At 42.6% G+C, this 14,082-nt stretch overlaps 3 protein-coding genes across 3 annotated transcripts in view; all 3 read right to left on the reverse strand.

Moving 5' to 3' along the window:
• Positions 1–71: 71 nt before the first annotated feature.
• Positions 72–3,442, reverse strand: LOC117555876 (protocadherin alpha-C2-like). The gene has a single exon (XM_034230900.1). The coding sequence runs from the start codon at positions 3,388–3,390 to the stop codon at positions 973–975; it is 2,418 nt and encodes an 805-aa protein (XP_034086791.1). The 5' UTR covers positions 3,391–3,442; the 3' UTR covers positions 72–972.
• Positions 3,443–4,292: 850 nt separating this feature from the next.
• Positions 4,293–10,914, reverse strand: LOC117555782. The gene is made up of 2 exons (XM_034230744.1): positions 8,179–10,914; positions 4,293–6,786 (listed from the first exon to the last, which is right to left on the reverse strand). Exons 1-2 carry the CDS (start codon positions 10,585–10,587, stop codon positions 4,336–4,338), a joined length of 4,860 nt encoding a protein of 1,619 aa, XP_034086635.1. The 5' UTR covers positions 10,588–10,914; the 3' UTR covers positions 4,293–4,335.
• A 69-nt stretch (positions 10,915–10,983) lies between these two features.
• Positions 10,984–14,082, reverse strand: part of LOC117555783 (protocadherin Fat 4-like) — a 28,961-nt gene continuing 25,862 nt past the window's right edge. Inside the window, 1 exon segment of the mRNA XM_034230745.1 lies at positions 10,984–13,985. Within this exon segment, the coding sequence (XP_034086636.1) occupies positions 11,550–13,985 (2,436 nt within the window). The 3' untranslated portion in view covers positions 10,984–11,549.

Below are 14,082 nucleotides of genomic sequence, written 5' to 3' on the forward strand. Positions count from 1 at the left end.
CACTCACTCACTCACTCACTCACTCACTCACTCACTCACTCACTCACTCACTCACTCACTTGACAAGAGTTTTATTTTTTAAATTAATATTACCATGATTTTAAACAGAGCAAGTTGACCTTCAGATGCACTTCAGCCGCGATTGGTGCTATAAGATTCCCTGCATTTTAGTGTTCTTGCTTATTATCACTTATGATACAGCATTGATTATTTTAAATGCATTACACTTTACGTAAACATATAAAACGATGACACTGCATGAATTATCATACCTTTGAGTGCTTATTAGTCTTGATGGTTGATGTGTGTTTAGGTAGTCAGCATGTATTCTAAGCCCCCTAAGTGAACCTGTAGTTTATAACTAGTCCGGAGCATCAATATGACACTTGTAATTCATCCTAATTCACATGTTTTATGACTGCTGATATGGGGTATCAGAAAGCATTGTGTGTTTGTGTGTAGGCCTAAAGCATTACAAATGATATCTGGTTCACTAAATGCCCTCACAACACTCAACAGATTAGTTTAGAGGGTATTAGGGAAAAACCTTTTTAGAAGCGGAGGGTATTCACGATTTATCAAATTGCTTATTGGACCTCATAAAACTTAAAAAAGGTTTCGGTAGAAACGAGCTACTGACCCTGATGAGGGTCACAAGCCAGAACGTGTTGGTCTCACAATAAAGTTGTTCTATACAAGTGTTGCTCTAGATTTGACCTTTTGTGACCTTTTCCTTTCTCCATGCAAATTGGGGGAGCGAAGGTTATGCCAGCAGGTCAAAAGACTTAACATGGGCACAATTACATTTTTGATTGTAATGTCAAGTACATTTTAGGCGTTGTAACTTCAAGAAAGTGAAGAGACAACAAAAAGTATTCAGCGCTGATTTAAAAATACTGCAATCGTCACTTATTATTAGCCTTGCAGGATGTTCAGTAGAAAACATGTGTAACAGATGTTGAATAGGTGTGTTTACCATACCTGCAGAGTGGAGGCTGCTGATCCACTAGTGTCTGTGAGTCCAGTGCCTCGTGGTAAACTGGACACGATGTATCTGGAGCCCTTTGGCACAGGCTGTCTGACCACCATCTTTCCTTTCCTGGTCTCTGCTAGAAACATACTGTACCAGTAGGCGTCGTTGGAGACCAGAGTGGAGTCTGCGATGGTGGAGTTCCCCTCACTGATCACACTGTTCCTGCAGGGAGGAGCCGCTTTGCTGGGCTTGGGTTTCTGACACTTGATCACGATGGTGACCAGTATGGTGATCAGCAGGAGAAATGACACGGAGCCCAGACCGATGACCAGGTACAGGTTGAGGTCTGAGAAGATGTCATATTCCAGAGGAACCTCGGTCATGTCAGAGTAGGTCTTCACGGCAGTCTCCACTGTGGACAGCTTGATGGTGACTGTAGCAGAGAGGGCAGGCTGCCCGTTGTCCTTGGCAACGACAACCAGTCTCTGGTGGCGCGGGTCTCTGTAGCTGAACATCCTCATGGTCCGGATCTCTCCGTTGTATTGGTCCAGACTGAACAAGGTGGCGTCAGTGACCTGCAGGAACTGGTAGGTGATCCGGGAGTTGTGCACCGAGTCTGTGTCCAAGGCTATCACTTTAGAAACCAGAGAGCCTTTATCGGTGGATCTGGGGATCTTTTCCTCCACCACCGAGCCGTGTGCGCGCCACGGAGACACAATAACCGGAGCGTTGTCGTTCTGGTCCACAATGATGATGTGCACCGTCACATTACTGCTGAGAGGAGGAGAGCCAGAGTCTCTGGCCTCGATGTGGAAGAGAAACTCCTTCTCGATCTCATAGTCAAAAGTTTTTAGTGCGTAAAGATTCCCGTTCTCTGGGTTGATGGAAAACAGCATGGACATGGAGGTGTTGGCTATCTCCCTCTCTAGGATGAAATAAACTAGATACTGGTTTTCATGGAGGTCAGGGTCAAACGCAGTTGGGGAACTGAGCAGGGCTCCAGGAGCATTATTCTCCTCCACACGTATAGTATAAAATGACTGAGGGAACTTTGGCACATTGTCATTAACATCCAGCAGCTCTAAGGTCATGGTCTCATTGTCAGACAAAGGAGGAGAGCCTCTGTCTGTCACAGTGAAAGTGATGTCATATTCAGGGACCCTCTCACGGTCTAACGGCTCTGACACCACTAATTCATAATAGTTATCAGAGGACTCCCTCAGTTTGAAAGGCATGTTATCAGGAATGTGAAGATCAACCACTCCATTGTCCCCTGAGTCTTTATCACTGACACTCACCACTGCTATCACTGTGTCTAATTCTATGTTTTCTTTAATTGGACTTTGAAAAGACTTGATGGATATTTCTGGATGATTGTCATTCATGTCTGCCACCTGTATTGTCAGTGTACTCTGTCCAGTTAAGGAGTTAGGCCCCTTATCACTGGCAATAACTTCCATGTCATAAAGTTTAAAATCTTCATAATTTATCATCTCTTTCACTCTGATTTCACCATTTTCTGGATTTAAGTTAAACACCTCTTGTGTTCTCTCTGATGTATATAAACTATATGAATAAATAATATCAGAATTTGACCCTTCGTCTAAATCAGTAGCGTTTAATTGTATTACTAGACTGCCAATGGGGGAATTCTCCATCACATCTATGATGTATTTGTCTTTATCAAATGACGGGGCGTTGTCGTTCACATCAAGCACGCGAACAATGATGCTGGCTGTACCTGTGCGCGTGGGCACTCCACCGTCCACAGCAGTGAGAATAAGATTATGCACAGCCTGCTGCTCTCTATCTAATGCTTTTTTCAAAATCAAATCCGCAAACTTTGTCCCGTCTCTCCCGGTCTGAATTTCGATTGAGAAATGTTCACTTGAGCTCAGATGGTAATTGTTCACAGAATTTGTTCCAACATCCGGATCTGCAGCATTGTTCAATGAGAATCTCTCTCCAACAGGGCTTGATTCAGATATGTCCAAATGCATCGTTCCCCGTCGGAAATGAGGAGCGTTGTCGTTAATGTCCGTGATTTCCACCTCAATGTTAAACATTCGTATCGGGTTTTCAATCGTAGCGTCTAATCTGAGAAAGCACGTTGTAGTTGTCTTTAATGGGCATAAAAGCTCTCTGTCGATCCTTTCCTGCATGAACAGCTCTCCTGTGTCTTTGTTGATGTCGATATACTTTTTATTTCCTACGAGATCTACGCGCATTTTCCTATTATTCAGAGTCTTCACGTCTAATCCGAGATCAATTGCTAAATTAGCAACGACTGAGCCTTCTTCCATTTCTTCGGGAACAGAATAATGGGTCACGGGGGACACCGTGTGCATTATGGCAGAAAGAAAGAGAAATATGAAAACGTACCCTGTGCAGGAATACTGATGAATTAGACGAGCCATTGAACATAATCCGTATTAAACCTTCAAGTGATATCCGTTGTCTTTTTCTCGTGACGAAAATAAATGTTGGTTTTAAGAAAGCGTTTGTTAATGGTGCTGGTAATGGCAGAGATTTTTGTGAAATATGTCTGACTGCCAAGCCTCGAATGAACTCTCGTGAGAACGATGATATCATGAAGGACCTCCTCGTAAATGATATCCTTTTTTTGTGGAGAGCAGCGACATTAACAGTCCTTCATGAGGTTTTAAACCTTGGAGAAAATGTGTAGTGTCCACATTTCGTTGACTATCATACATTTCCAATCAAATATTAATTCAAAATGTGTGATAAAATACTTTGAACGTGTTTACAGTATTTCGTGTTTTAAACTTTATGAACGTGTAAGCATTAACTGCAATTTTGCTTTTTCTGTTGAACCGTCTTTAATATATGTAGGCCTATTTAATAACGTTAATAAAAAACAATAAACTATCGGTTCAAATTACGCCACTATCCTTTCCTTCGTGTCACACTTACACGTAGATTGGTGTTGCTGAAATCATTCAAGTATGTTGAGATATGTTGCTGCACTCCTGTTTTTTTTTGTTTTTGTTTTTATTTAAATGTCATTAAAATGAGTTTGGTGTTTATGTCATGCTCCCACAAAGAGCGCAATCAATTATTTTGTTGTTGCCTGTCCACCTTGAGCCAAATCTAAGAACAATGTGCAAGAAACCCTGATGTGGAAGGGGCAAATATTGCAAATATCTAATCTATTACAAGAAGCAAATACTTGTAGGAACACTTCAATTATATCTGTAACCTTTTACCAACGATGGTATATGTGTTTTTATACAAACCTATTAAACAATAACATAATTTAATTTTTAAGAGTGTGGAGAGCTGTGGGCAAAACACATACATAATGTAGTTTGCAAAAAGACCATACTTTTGTATAGCTATGTTTAATTGAGGTGTTTCCATACCTGCAGAGTGGAGGCTGCTGATCCACTAGTGTCTGTGAGTCCAGTGCCTCGTGGTAAACTGGACACGATGTATCTGGAGCCCTTTGGCACAGGCTGTCTGACCACCATCTTTCCTTTCCTGGTCTCTGCTAGAAACATACTGTACCAGTAGGCGTCGTTGGAGACCAGAGTGGAGTCTGCGATGGTGGAGTTCCCCTCACTGATCACACTGTTCCTGCAGGGAGGAGCCGCTTTGCTGGGCTTGGGTTTCTGACACTTGATTACGATGGTGACCAGTATGGTGATCAGCAGGAGAAATGACACGGAGCCCAGACCGATGACCAGGTACAGGTTGAGGTCTGAGAAGATGTCATATTCTAGAGGCACCTCGGTCATGTCAGAGTAAGCCTTCACGGCAGTCTCCACTGTGGACAGCTTGATGGTGACTGTAGCAGAGAGGGCAGGCTGCCCGTTGTCCTTGGCAACAACAACCAGTCTCTGGTGGCGCGGGTCTCTGTAGCTGAACATCCTCATGGTCCGGATCTCTCCGTTGTATTGGTCCAGACTGAACAAGGTGGCGTCAGTGACCTGCAGGAACTGGTAGGTGATCCGGGAGTTGTGCACCGAGTCTGTGTCCAAGGCTATCACTTTAGAAACCAGAGAGCCTTTATCGGTGGATCTGGGGATCTTTTCCTCCACCACCGAGCCGTGTGCGCGCCACGGAGACACAATAACCGGAGCGTTGTCGTTCTGGTCCACAATGATGATGTGCACCGTCACGTTACTGCTGAGAGGAGGAGAGCCAGAGTCTCTGGCCTCGATGTGGAAGAGAAACTCCTTCTCGATCTCATAGTCAAAAGTTTTTAGTGCGTAAAGATTCCCGTTCTCTGGGTTGATGGAGAACAGCATGGACATGGAGGTGTTGGCTATCTCCCTCTCTAGGATGAAATAAACTAGATACTGGTTTTCATGGAGGTCAGGGTCAAACGCAGTTGGGGAACTGAGCAGGGCTCCAGGAGCGTTATTCTCCTCCACACGTATAGTATAGAATGACTTAGGGAACTGTGGCACATTGTCATTAACATCCAGCAGCTCTAACGTCATGGTCTCATTGTCAGATAAAGGAGGAGAGCCTCTGTCTGTCACAGTGAAAGTGATGTCATATTCAGGGACCCTCTCACGGTCTAACGGCTCTGACACCACTAATTCATAATAGTTATCAGAGGACTCCCTCAGTTTGAAAGGCATGTTATCAGGAATGTGAAGATCAACCACTCCATTGTCCCCTGAGTCTTTATCACTGACACTCACCACTGCTATCACTGTGTCTAATTCTATGTTTTCATTGACTGGACTCTGAAATGATTTAATAGATATTTCTGGGTGGTTGTCATTCATGTCTTCAACCAGAATGTTTACAGTGCATTGTCCTGATAAACTATTGTCTCCTTTATCAGTTGCTATAACTTCCATATCATAAATCCTGAAGTCCTCATAATTTAACATTCCTTTAACAGTAATTTCACCAGAGGAAGGATTCAGATTAAATGTTTCCTGGGTTTTCTCTGAGGTATATAAACTGTAGGAGTATGTTATATCAGAATTTGAACCCTCGTCTTGGTCTGTTGCATTAAGATGAACAACAAGACTTCCTATGGGAGAGTTTTCCATTATTTTGATGCTGTAATTTATTTTGTCAAAAGTAGGAGTGTTGTCATTCATGTCGGAAACATGAACGATAATACTTGCAGTGCCAGAACGTGCAGGTGTGCCTCCATCTACAGCTGTGAGAATTAAATTATGCACAGCCTGCTGCTCTCGGTCTAAACTATTTTTTAAGATTAATTCTGCAAATTTCGATCCATCTCTTCCAGTCTGAACTTCAATATTAAAATGTTCACTTTCGCTAAGATGGTAGGTTTTTACTGAATTGCTTCCAACATCAGGATCAACTGCATTGCTGAGAGAGAACCTCTCTCCTTTTGGCGTTGCTTCAGAAATGTCTAAATGTATGGCCTCTCTCCGAAATTGCGGGGCGTTGTCGTTAACATCCAGAATTTCTACTTCTATATTAAAGATTCGTAGTGGATTTTCTAATATAACCTCCAGTTTGAGATAACAAGACGACTTTGCAAGACACATGTATTCTCTGTCAATCTTCTCAACGATATACAGTTCTCCAGTCTCTTTGTTCACTTCCAGATATTTCTTATTTGCAATAATGTCAAGACGCATCTTCCTCTGATTCAGTGTCTTAACATCCAGGCTGAGATCGGTAGCAATATTAGCGACCACTGATCCTTCCTTCTTTTCCTCCGGTATTGAATAATGAGTCACTGAAGTTGATATGTTAGGAACGAAAGAAAGAAAAACAACAAGCAGCACGTACCTTCTGCAAGACTGCATTTTTAAAAAGGACCCCATTGTTGCGTGCAGTATCACTGCACCTTTAGCGATTTAATGTCCCTTTCCGTTGATATTACAGTTTGCAATCATGGCTTTCATCTCAAACATATTCATGTAGAGGTAATCCAAAGATTTGTTTCGGTATGAAAAAGGAAAATCGCGTTTTCGGAGTGGAGTTTCAGCACCACAGCTCTCCGGTTGTTTCACGATCTGCCCTGATTCACTGTCATGGCGTTTGTGTCCTAATTTATTTTTAGAGAAACAGCGCCACCTCTTGCTTTTTGAACGGCTATGTGCTTAACATGAGGCACAATAAGCTCTAAATACATTTTAAATGTTTTGTATGGATTTAAAATGTTTTTTTAAACAGATATGCTGGAAATAATTGTTAAACTAATAACGATGTCTCCTATACTTTTCTAAAATGCTAAATCAAATCTCAGTTGATATTGGTACAAAATAAATAGAAAAATATATGACGTATACATTTGAGCTCACCTTGATCCTTAAAATCTAAATTAATTCAGCGCCATAGCCTTTAGTTCGCCATTTTCTCGTATCACTTGAATGAAAAGTATAATTGCGCACGGATGCCGACTGATGTCACAAGAGTATACATGACTGGGAAACAGTGACGCTTTGTGCAAAAAAGAGACCAATTTAACAGGGTTTGTTGAATGATCATTTTAAATCAACCTAGTGGTGTGTAGTACGAGTTATCCTCAAACATTAGAGTTTAGTCTTTTAAGTATGTATAAGATACCTGTATGTTTTTGTCATGGAATTATTTCATTTCGTCTTTAATTGCTCTGTTGGATGAGTAGTAACCATCTGCAAAACCCTGAGTAATGAATGCTAAGAATCAGAGTAAAAACATTGAGATTAAGATGTTTAAGGGCTTTGAACAAATAACATCTGGGTGTTTGACTCTTAAAGATACTTTCATTATTGTTTTGCTGTCATCAACACGACCATCTTTATAAAGCACACACACTGATTTACAAACTTGCTATATAACGTTTTCAATCCCAAACTATTGAGGAATCTTGAATTATGGGGATATTTTGACACGTGAAACAGCGAGGTTGCCTTTAATGAGAGTATCAGCGCCACAGAGCTGTCCGGTTGTTTGACGCTGTAACGTGTTTCCAATGGTTCCCTCTCAAGGTGACCGTGGGTTACGTTTTGTCTAATGTATAACACCAATCTTTGAAAATTGTAGGATGATGTAATGGGGATGCTTAAAAGCAAGGATTAAAGTCTAAAGGTGAGCTCAACATGAGAGATAGCTGCAGATATTGTTAAATGATGATGTTGGTTATTTGTTTGTCAACTTTGTTTTGATAACGATATATTTAAAACCTTCTACAATGTTATGGCACGCATTGTTAATACAAACACAAGATTATACAAGAAAAGTTAGAACTATGGTCATACCTGCAGGGTGGAGGCTGCTGATCCACTAGTGTCTGTGAGTCCAGTGCCTCGTGGTAAACTGGACACGATGTATCTGGAGCCCTTTGGCACAGGCTGTCTGACCACCATCTTTCCTTTCCTGGTCTCTGCTAGAAACATACTGTACCAGTAGGCGTCGTTGGAGACCAGAGTGGAGTCTGCGATGGTGGAGTTCCCCTCACTGATCACACTGTTCCTGCAGGGAGGAGCCGCTTTGTTGGGCTTGGGTTTCTGACACTTGATCACGATGGTGACCAGTATGGTGATCAGCAGGAGAAATGACACGGAGCCCAGACCGATGACCAGGTACAGGTTGAGGTCTGAGAAGATGTCATATTCTAGAGGCACCTCGGTCATGTCAGAGTAGGCCTTCACGGCAGTCTCCACTGTGGACAGCTTGATGGTGACTGTAGCAGAGAGGGCAGGCTGCCCGTTGTCCTTGGCAACGACAACCAGTCTCTGGTGGCGCGGGTCTCTGTAGCTGAACATCCTCATGGTCCGAATCTCTCCGTTGTATTGGTCCAGACTGAACAAGGTGGCGTCAGTCACCTGCAGGAACTGGTAGGTGATCCGGGAGTTGTGCACCGAGTCTGTGTCCAAGGCTATCACTTTAGAAACCAGAGAGCCTTTATCGGTGGATCTGGGGATCTTTTCCTCCACTACAGAGCCGTGTGCGCGCCACGGAGACACAATAACCGGAGCGTTGTCGTTCTGGTCCACAATGATGATGTGCACCGTCACGTTACTGCTGAGAGGAGGAGAGCCAGAGTCCCTGGCCTCGATGTGGAAGAGAAACTCCTTCTCGATCTCATAGTCAAAAGTTTTTAGTGCGTAAAGATTCCCGTTCTCTGGGTTGATGGAGAACAGCATGGACATGGAGGTGTTGGCTATCTCCCTCTCTAGGATGAAATAAACTAGATACTGGTTTTCATGGAGGTCAGGGTCAAACGCAGTTGGGGAACTGAGCAGGGCTCCAGGAGCGTTATTCTCCTCCACACGTATAGTATAGAATGACTGAGGGAACTGTGGAACATTGTCATTAACATCCAGCAGCTCTAAGGTCATGGTCTCATTGTCAGACAAAGGAGGAGAGCCTCTGTCTGTCACAGTGAAAGTGATGTCATATTCAGGGACCCTCTCACGGTCTAACGGCTCTGACACCACTAATTCATAATAGTTATCAGAGGACTCCCTCAGTTTGAAAGGCATGTTATCAGGAATGTGAAGATCAACCACTCCATTGTCCCCAGAGTCTTTATCACTGACACTCACCACTGCTATCACTGTGTCTAATTCTATGTTTTCTTTCATTGGACTTTGAAAAGACTTGATGGATATTTCTGGATGATTGTCATTCATGTCTGCCACCTGTATTGTCAGTTTACACTGTCCAGTTAAGGAGTTAGGCCCCTTATCACTGGCAATAACTTCCATGTCATAAAGTTTAAAATCTTCGTAATTTATCATCTCTTTCACTCTGATTTCACCATTTTCTGGATTTAAGTTAAACACCTGTTGTGTTCTCTCTGATGTATATAAACTATATGAATAAATAATATCAGAATTTGACCCTTCGTCTAAATCGGTAGCTTTTAATTGTATTACTAGACTGCCAATGGGGGAGTTTTCCATCACATCTATGATGTATTTGTCTTTATCAAATGACGGGGCGTTGTCGTTCACATCAAGCACGCGAACAATGATGCTGGCTGTACCTGTGCGCGTGGGCACTCCACCGTCCACAGCAGTGAGAATAAGATTATGAACAGCCTGCTGCTCTCTATCTAATGCTTTTTTCAAAATCAAATCCGCAAACTTTGTCCCGTCTCTCCCGGTCTGAATTTCGATGGAGAAATGTTCACTTGAGCTCAGATGGTAATTGTTCACAGAATTTGTTCCAACATCCGGGTCTGCAGCATTGTTCAATGAGAATCTATCTCCAACAGGGCTTGATTCAGATATGTCCAAATGCATCGTTCCCCGTCGGAAATGAGGAGCGTTGTCGTTAATGTCGGTGATTTCCACCTCAATGTTAAACATTCGTATCGGGTTTTCAATCGTAGCGTCTAATCTGAGAAAGCACGATGTAGTTGTCTTCGAGGGGCATAAAAGCTCTCTGTCGATCCTTTCCTGCATGAACAGCTCTCCTGTGTCTTTGTTGATGTTGATATACTTTTTATTGCCTGCCACGTCTACGCGCATTTTTCTTTTATTCAGAGTCGTCACGTCTAATCCCAGATCAGTTGCTAAATTAGCAACGACTGAGCCTTCTTCCATTTCTTCGGGAACAGAATAATGGGTCACGGGGGACACCGTGTGCATTATGGCAGAAAGAAAGAGAAATATGAAAACGTACCCTGTGCAGGAATACTGATGAATTAGACGAGCCATTGAACATAATCCGTATTAAACCTTCAAAGTGATATTCGTTGTATTTTTCTCGTGACGAAAATAAATGTTGGTTTTAAGAAAGCGTTTGAGAATGCTGCTGGTAATGGCAGAGATTTTTATGAAATATGTCTGACTGCCAAGCCTCGAATGAACTCTCGTGAGAACGATGATATCATGAAGGACCTCCTCGTAAATGATATCCTTTTTTTTGTGGAGAGCAGCGACATGAATAGTCCTTCATGAGGTTTTAAACCTTGGAGAAAATGTGTAGTGTCCACATTTCGTTGACTATCATACATTTCCAATCAAATATGAATTCAAAATGTGTGATACAATACTTTGAACGTGTTTACAGTATTTCGTGTTTTAAACTTTAGGAACGTGTAAGCATTAACTGCAATTTTGCTTTTTCTGTTGAACCGTCTTTAATAAAACGGATCTTTAATATATGTATTTAATAACGTTAATAAAACACAATAAACTATCGGTTCAAATTACGCCACTATCCTTTCCTTCGTGTCACACTTACACGCAGATTTGTGTTGCTGAAATCATTCAAGTATGTTGAGATACTGTATGTTGCTGCACTCCTGTTTTTATTTTGTGTTTTTTTTCTTTAAATGTCATTATAATTAGTTTGGTGTTTATGTCATGCTCCCACAAAGAGCGCAATCAATTATTTTGTTGTTGCCTGTCCACCTTGAGCCAAATCTAAGAACAATGTGCAAGAAACCCTGATGTGGAAGGGGCAAATATTGCAAATATCTAATCTATTACAAGAAGCAAATACTTGTAGGAACACTTCAATTATATCTGTAACCTTTTACCAACGATGGTATATGTGTTTTTATACAAACCTATTAAACAATAACATAATTTAATTTTTAAGAGTGTGGAGAGCTGTGGGCAAAACACATACATAATGTAGTTTGCAAAAAGACCATACTTTTGTATAGCTATGTTTAATTGAGGTGTTTCCATACCTGCAGAGTGGAGGCTGCTGATCCACTAGTGTCTGTGAGTCCAGTGCCTCGTGGTAAACTGGACACGATGTATCTGGAGCCCTTGGGCACAGGCTGTCTGACCACCATCTTTCCTTTCCTGGTCTCTGCTAGAAACATACTATACCAGTAGGCGTCGTTGGAGACCAGAGTGGAGTCTGCGATGGTGGAGTTCCCCTCACTGATCACACTGTTCCTGCAGGGAGGAGCCGCTTTGTTGGGCTTGGGTTTCTGACACTTGATTACGATGGTGACCAGTATGGTGATCAGCAGGAGAAATGACACGGAGCCCAGACCGATGACCAGGTACAGGTTGAGGTCTGAGAAGATGTCATATTCTAGAGGCACCTCGGTCATGTCAGAGTAGGTCTTCACGGCAGTCTCCACTGTGGAGAGCTTGATGGTGACTGTAGCAGAGAGGGCAGGCTGCCCGTTGTCCTTGGCAACGACAACCAGTCTCTGGTGGCGCGGGTCTCTGTAGCTGAACATCCTCATGGTCCGGATCTCTCCGTTGTATTGGTCCAGACTGAACAAGGTGGCGTCAGTCACCTGCAGGAACTGGTAGGTGATCCGGGAGTTGTGCACCGAGTCTGTGTCCAAGGCTATCACTTTAGAAACCAGAGAGCCTTTATCGGTAGATCTGGGGATCTTTTCCTCCACCACAGAGCCGTGTGCGCGCCACGGAGACACAATAACCGGAGCGTTGTCGTTCTGGTCCACAATGATGATGTGCACCGTCACGTTACTGCTGAGAGGAGGAGAGCCAGAGTCCCTGGCCTCGATGTGGAAGAGAAACTCCTTCTCGATCTCATAGTCAAAAGTTTTTAGTGCGTAAAGATTCCCGTTCTCTGGGTTAATGGAGAACAGCATGGACATGGAGGTGTTGGCTATCTCCCTCTCTAGGATGAAATAAACTAGATACTGGTTTTCATGGAGGTCAGGGTCAAACGCAGTTGGGGAACTGAGCAGGGCTCCAGGAGCGTTATTCTCCTCCACACGTATAGTATAGAATGACTGAGGGAACTGTGGAACATTGTCATTAACATCCAGCAGCTCTAAGGTCATGGTCTCATTGTCAGACAAAGGAGGAGAGCCTCTGTCTGTCACAGTGAAAGTGATGTCATATTCAGGGACCCTCTCACGGTCTAACGGCTCTGACACCACTAATTCATAATAGTTATCAGAGGACTCCCTCAGTTTGAAAGGCATGTTATCAGGAATGTGAAGATCAACCACTCCATTGTCCCCTGAGTCTTTATCACTGACACTCACCACTGCTATCACTGTGTCTAATTCTATGTTTTCTTTAATTGGACTTTGAAAAGACTTGATGGATATTTCTGGATGATTGTCATTCATGTCTGCCACCTGTATTGTCAGTTTACACTGTCCTGTTAAGGAGTTAGGCCCCTTATCACTGGCAATAACTTCCATGTCATAAAGTTTAAAATCTTCGTAATTTATCATCTCTTTCACTCTGATTTCACCATTTTCTGGATTTAAGTTAAACACCTGTTGTGTTCTCTCTGATGTATATAAACTATATGAATAAATAATATCAGAATTTGACCCTTCGTCTAAATCAGTAGCTTTTAATTGTATTACTAGACTGCCAATGGGGGAGTTTTCCATCACATCTATGATGTATTTGTCTTTATCAAATGACGGGGCGTTGTCGTTCACATCAAGCACGCGAACAATGATGCTGGCTGTACCTGTGCGCGTGGGCACTCCACCGTCCACAGCAGTGAGAATAAGATTATGCACAGCCTGCTGCTCTCTATCTAATGCTTTTTTCAAAATCAAATCCGCAAACTTTGTCCCGTCTCTCCCGGTCTGAATTTCGATGGAGAAATGTTCACTTGAGCTCAGATGGTAATTGTTCACAGAATTTGTTCCAACATCCGGGTCTGCAGCATTGTTCAATGAGAATCTCTCTCCAACAGGGCTTGATTCAGATATGTCCAAATGCATCGTTCCCCGTCGGAAATGAGGAGCGTTGTCGTTAATGTCCGTGATTTCCACCTCAATGTTAAACATTCGTATCGGGTTTTCAATCGTAGCGTCTAATCTGAGAAAGCACGTTGTTGTCTTCAAGGGGCATAAAAGCTCTCTGTCGATCCTTTCCTGCATGAACAGCTCTCCTGTGTCTTTGTTGATGTCGATATACTTTTTATTTCCTACGAGATCTACGCGCATTTCCCTCTTATTCAGAGTCTTCACGTCTAATCCCAGATCAATTGCTAAATTAGCAACGACTGAGCCTTCTTCCATTTCTTCGGGAACAGAATAATGGGTCACGGGGGACACCGTGTGCATTATGGCAGAAAGAAAGAGAAATATGAAAACGTACCCTGTGCAGGAATACTGATGAATTAGACGAGCCATTGAACATAATCCGTATCAAACCTTCAAAGTGATATCCGTTGTATTTTTCTCGTGACGAAAATAAATGTTGGTTTTAAGAAAGCGTTTGTTAATGCTGCTGGTAATG

The sequence above is a fragment of the Gymnodraco acuticeps genome, unplaced genomic scaffold (assembly GCF_902827175.1).
Source record: "Gymnodraco acuticeps unplaced genomic scaffold, fGymAcu1.1, whole genome shotgun sequence".
NCBI lineage: Eukaryota > Metazoa > Chordata > Actinopteri > Perciformes > Bathydraconidae > Gymnodraco > Gymnodraco acuticeps.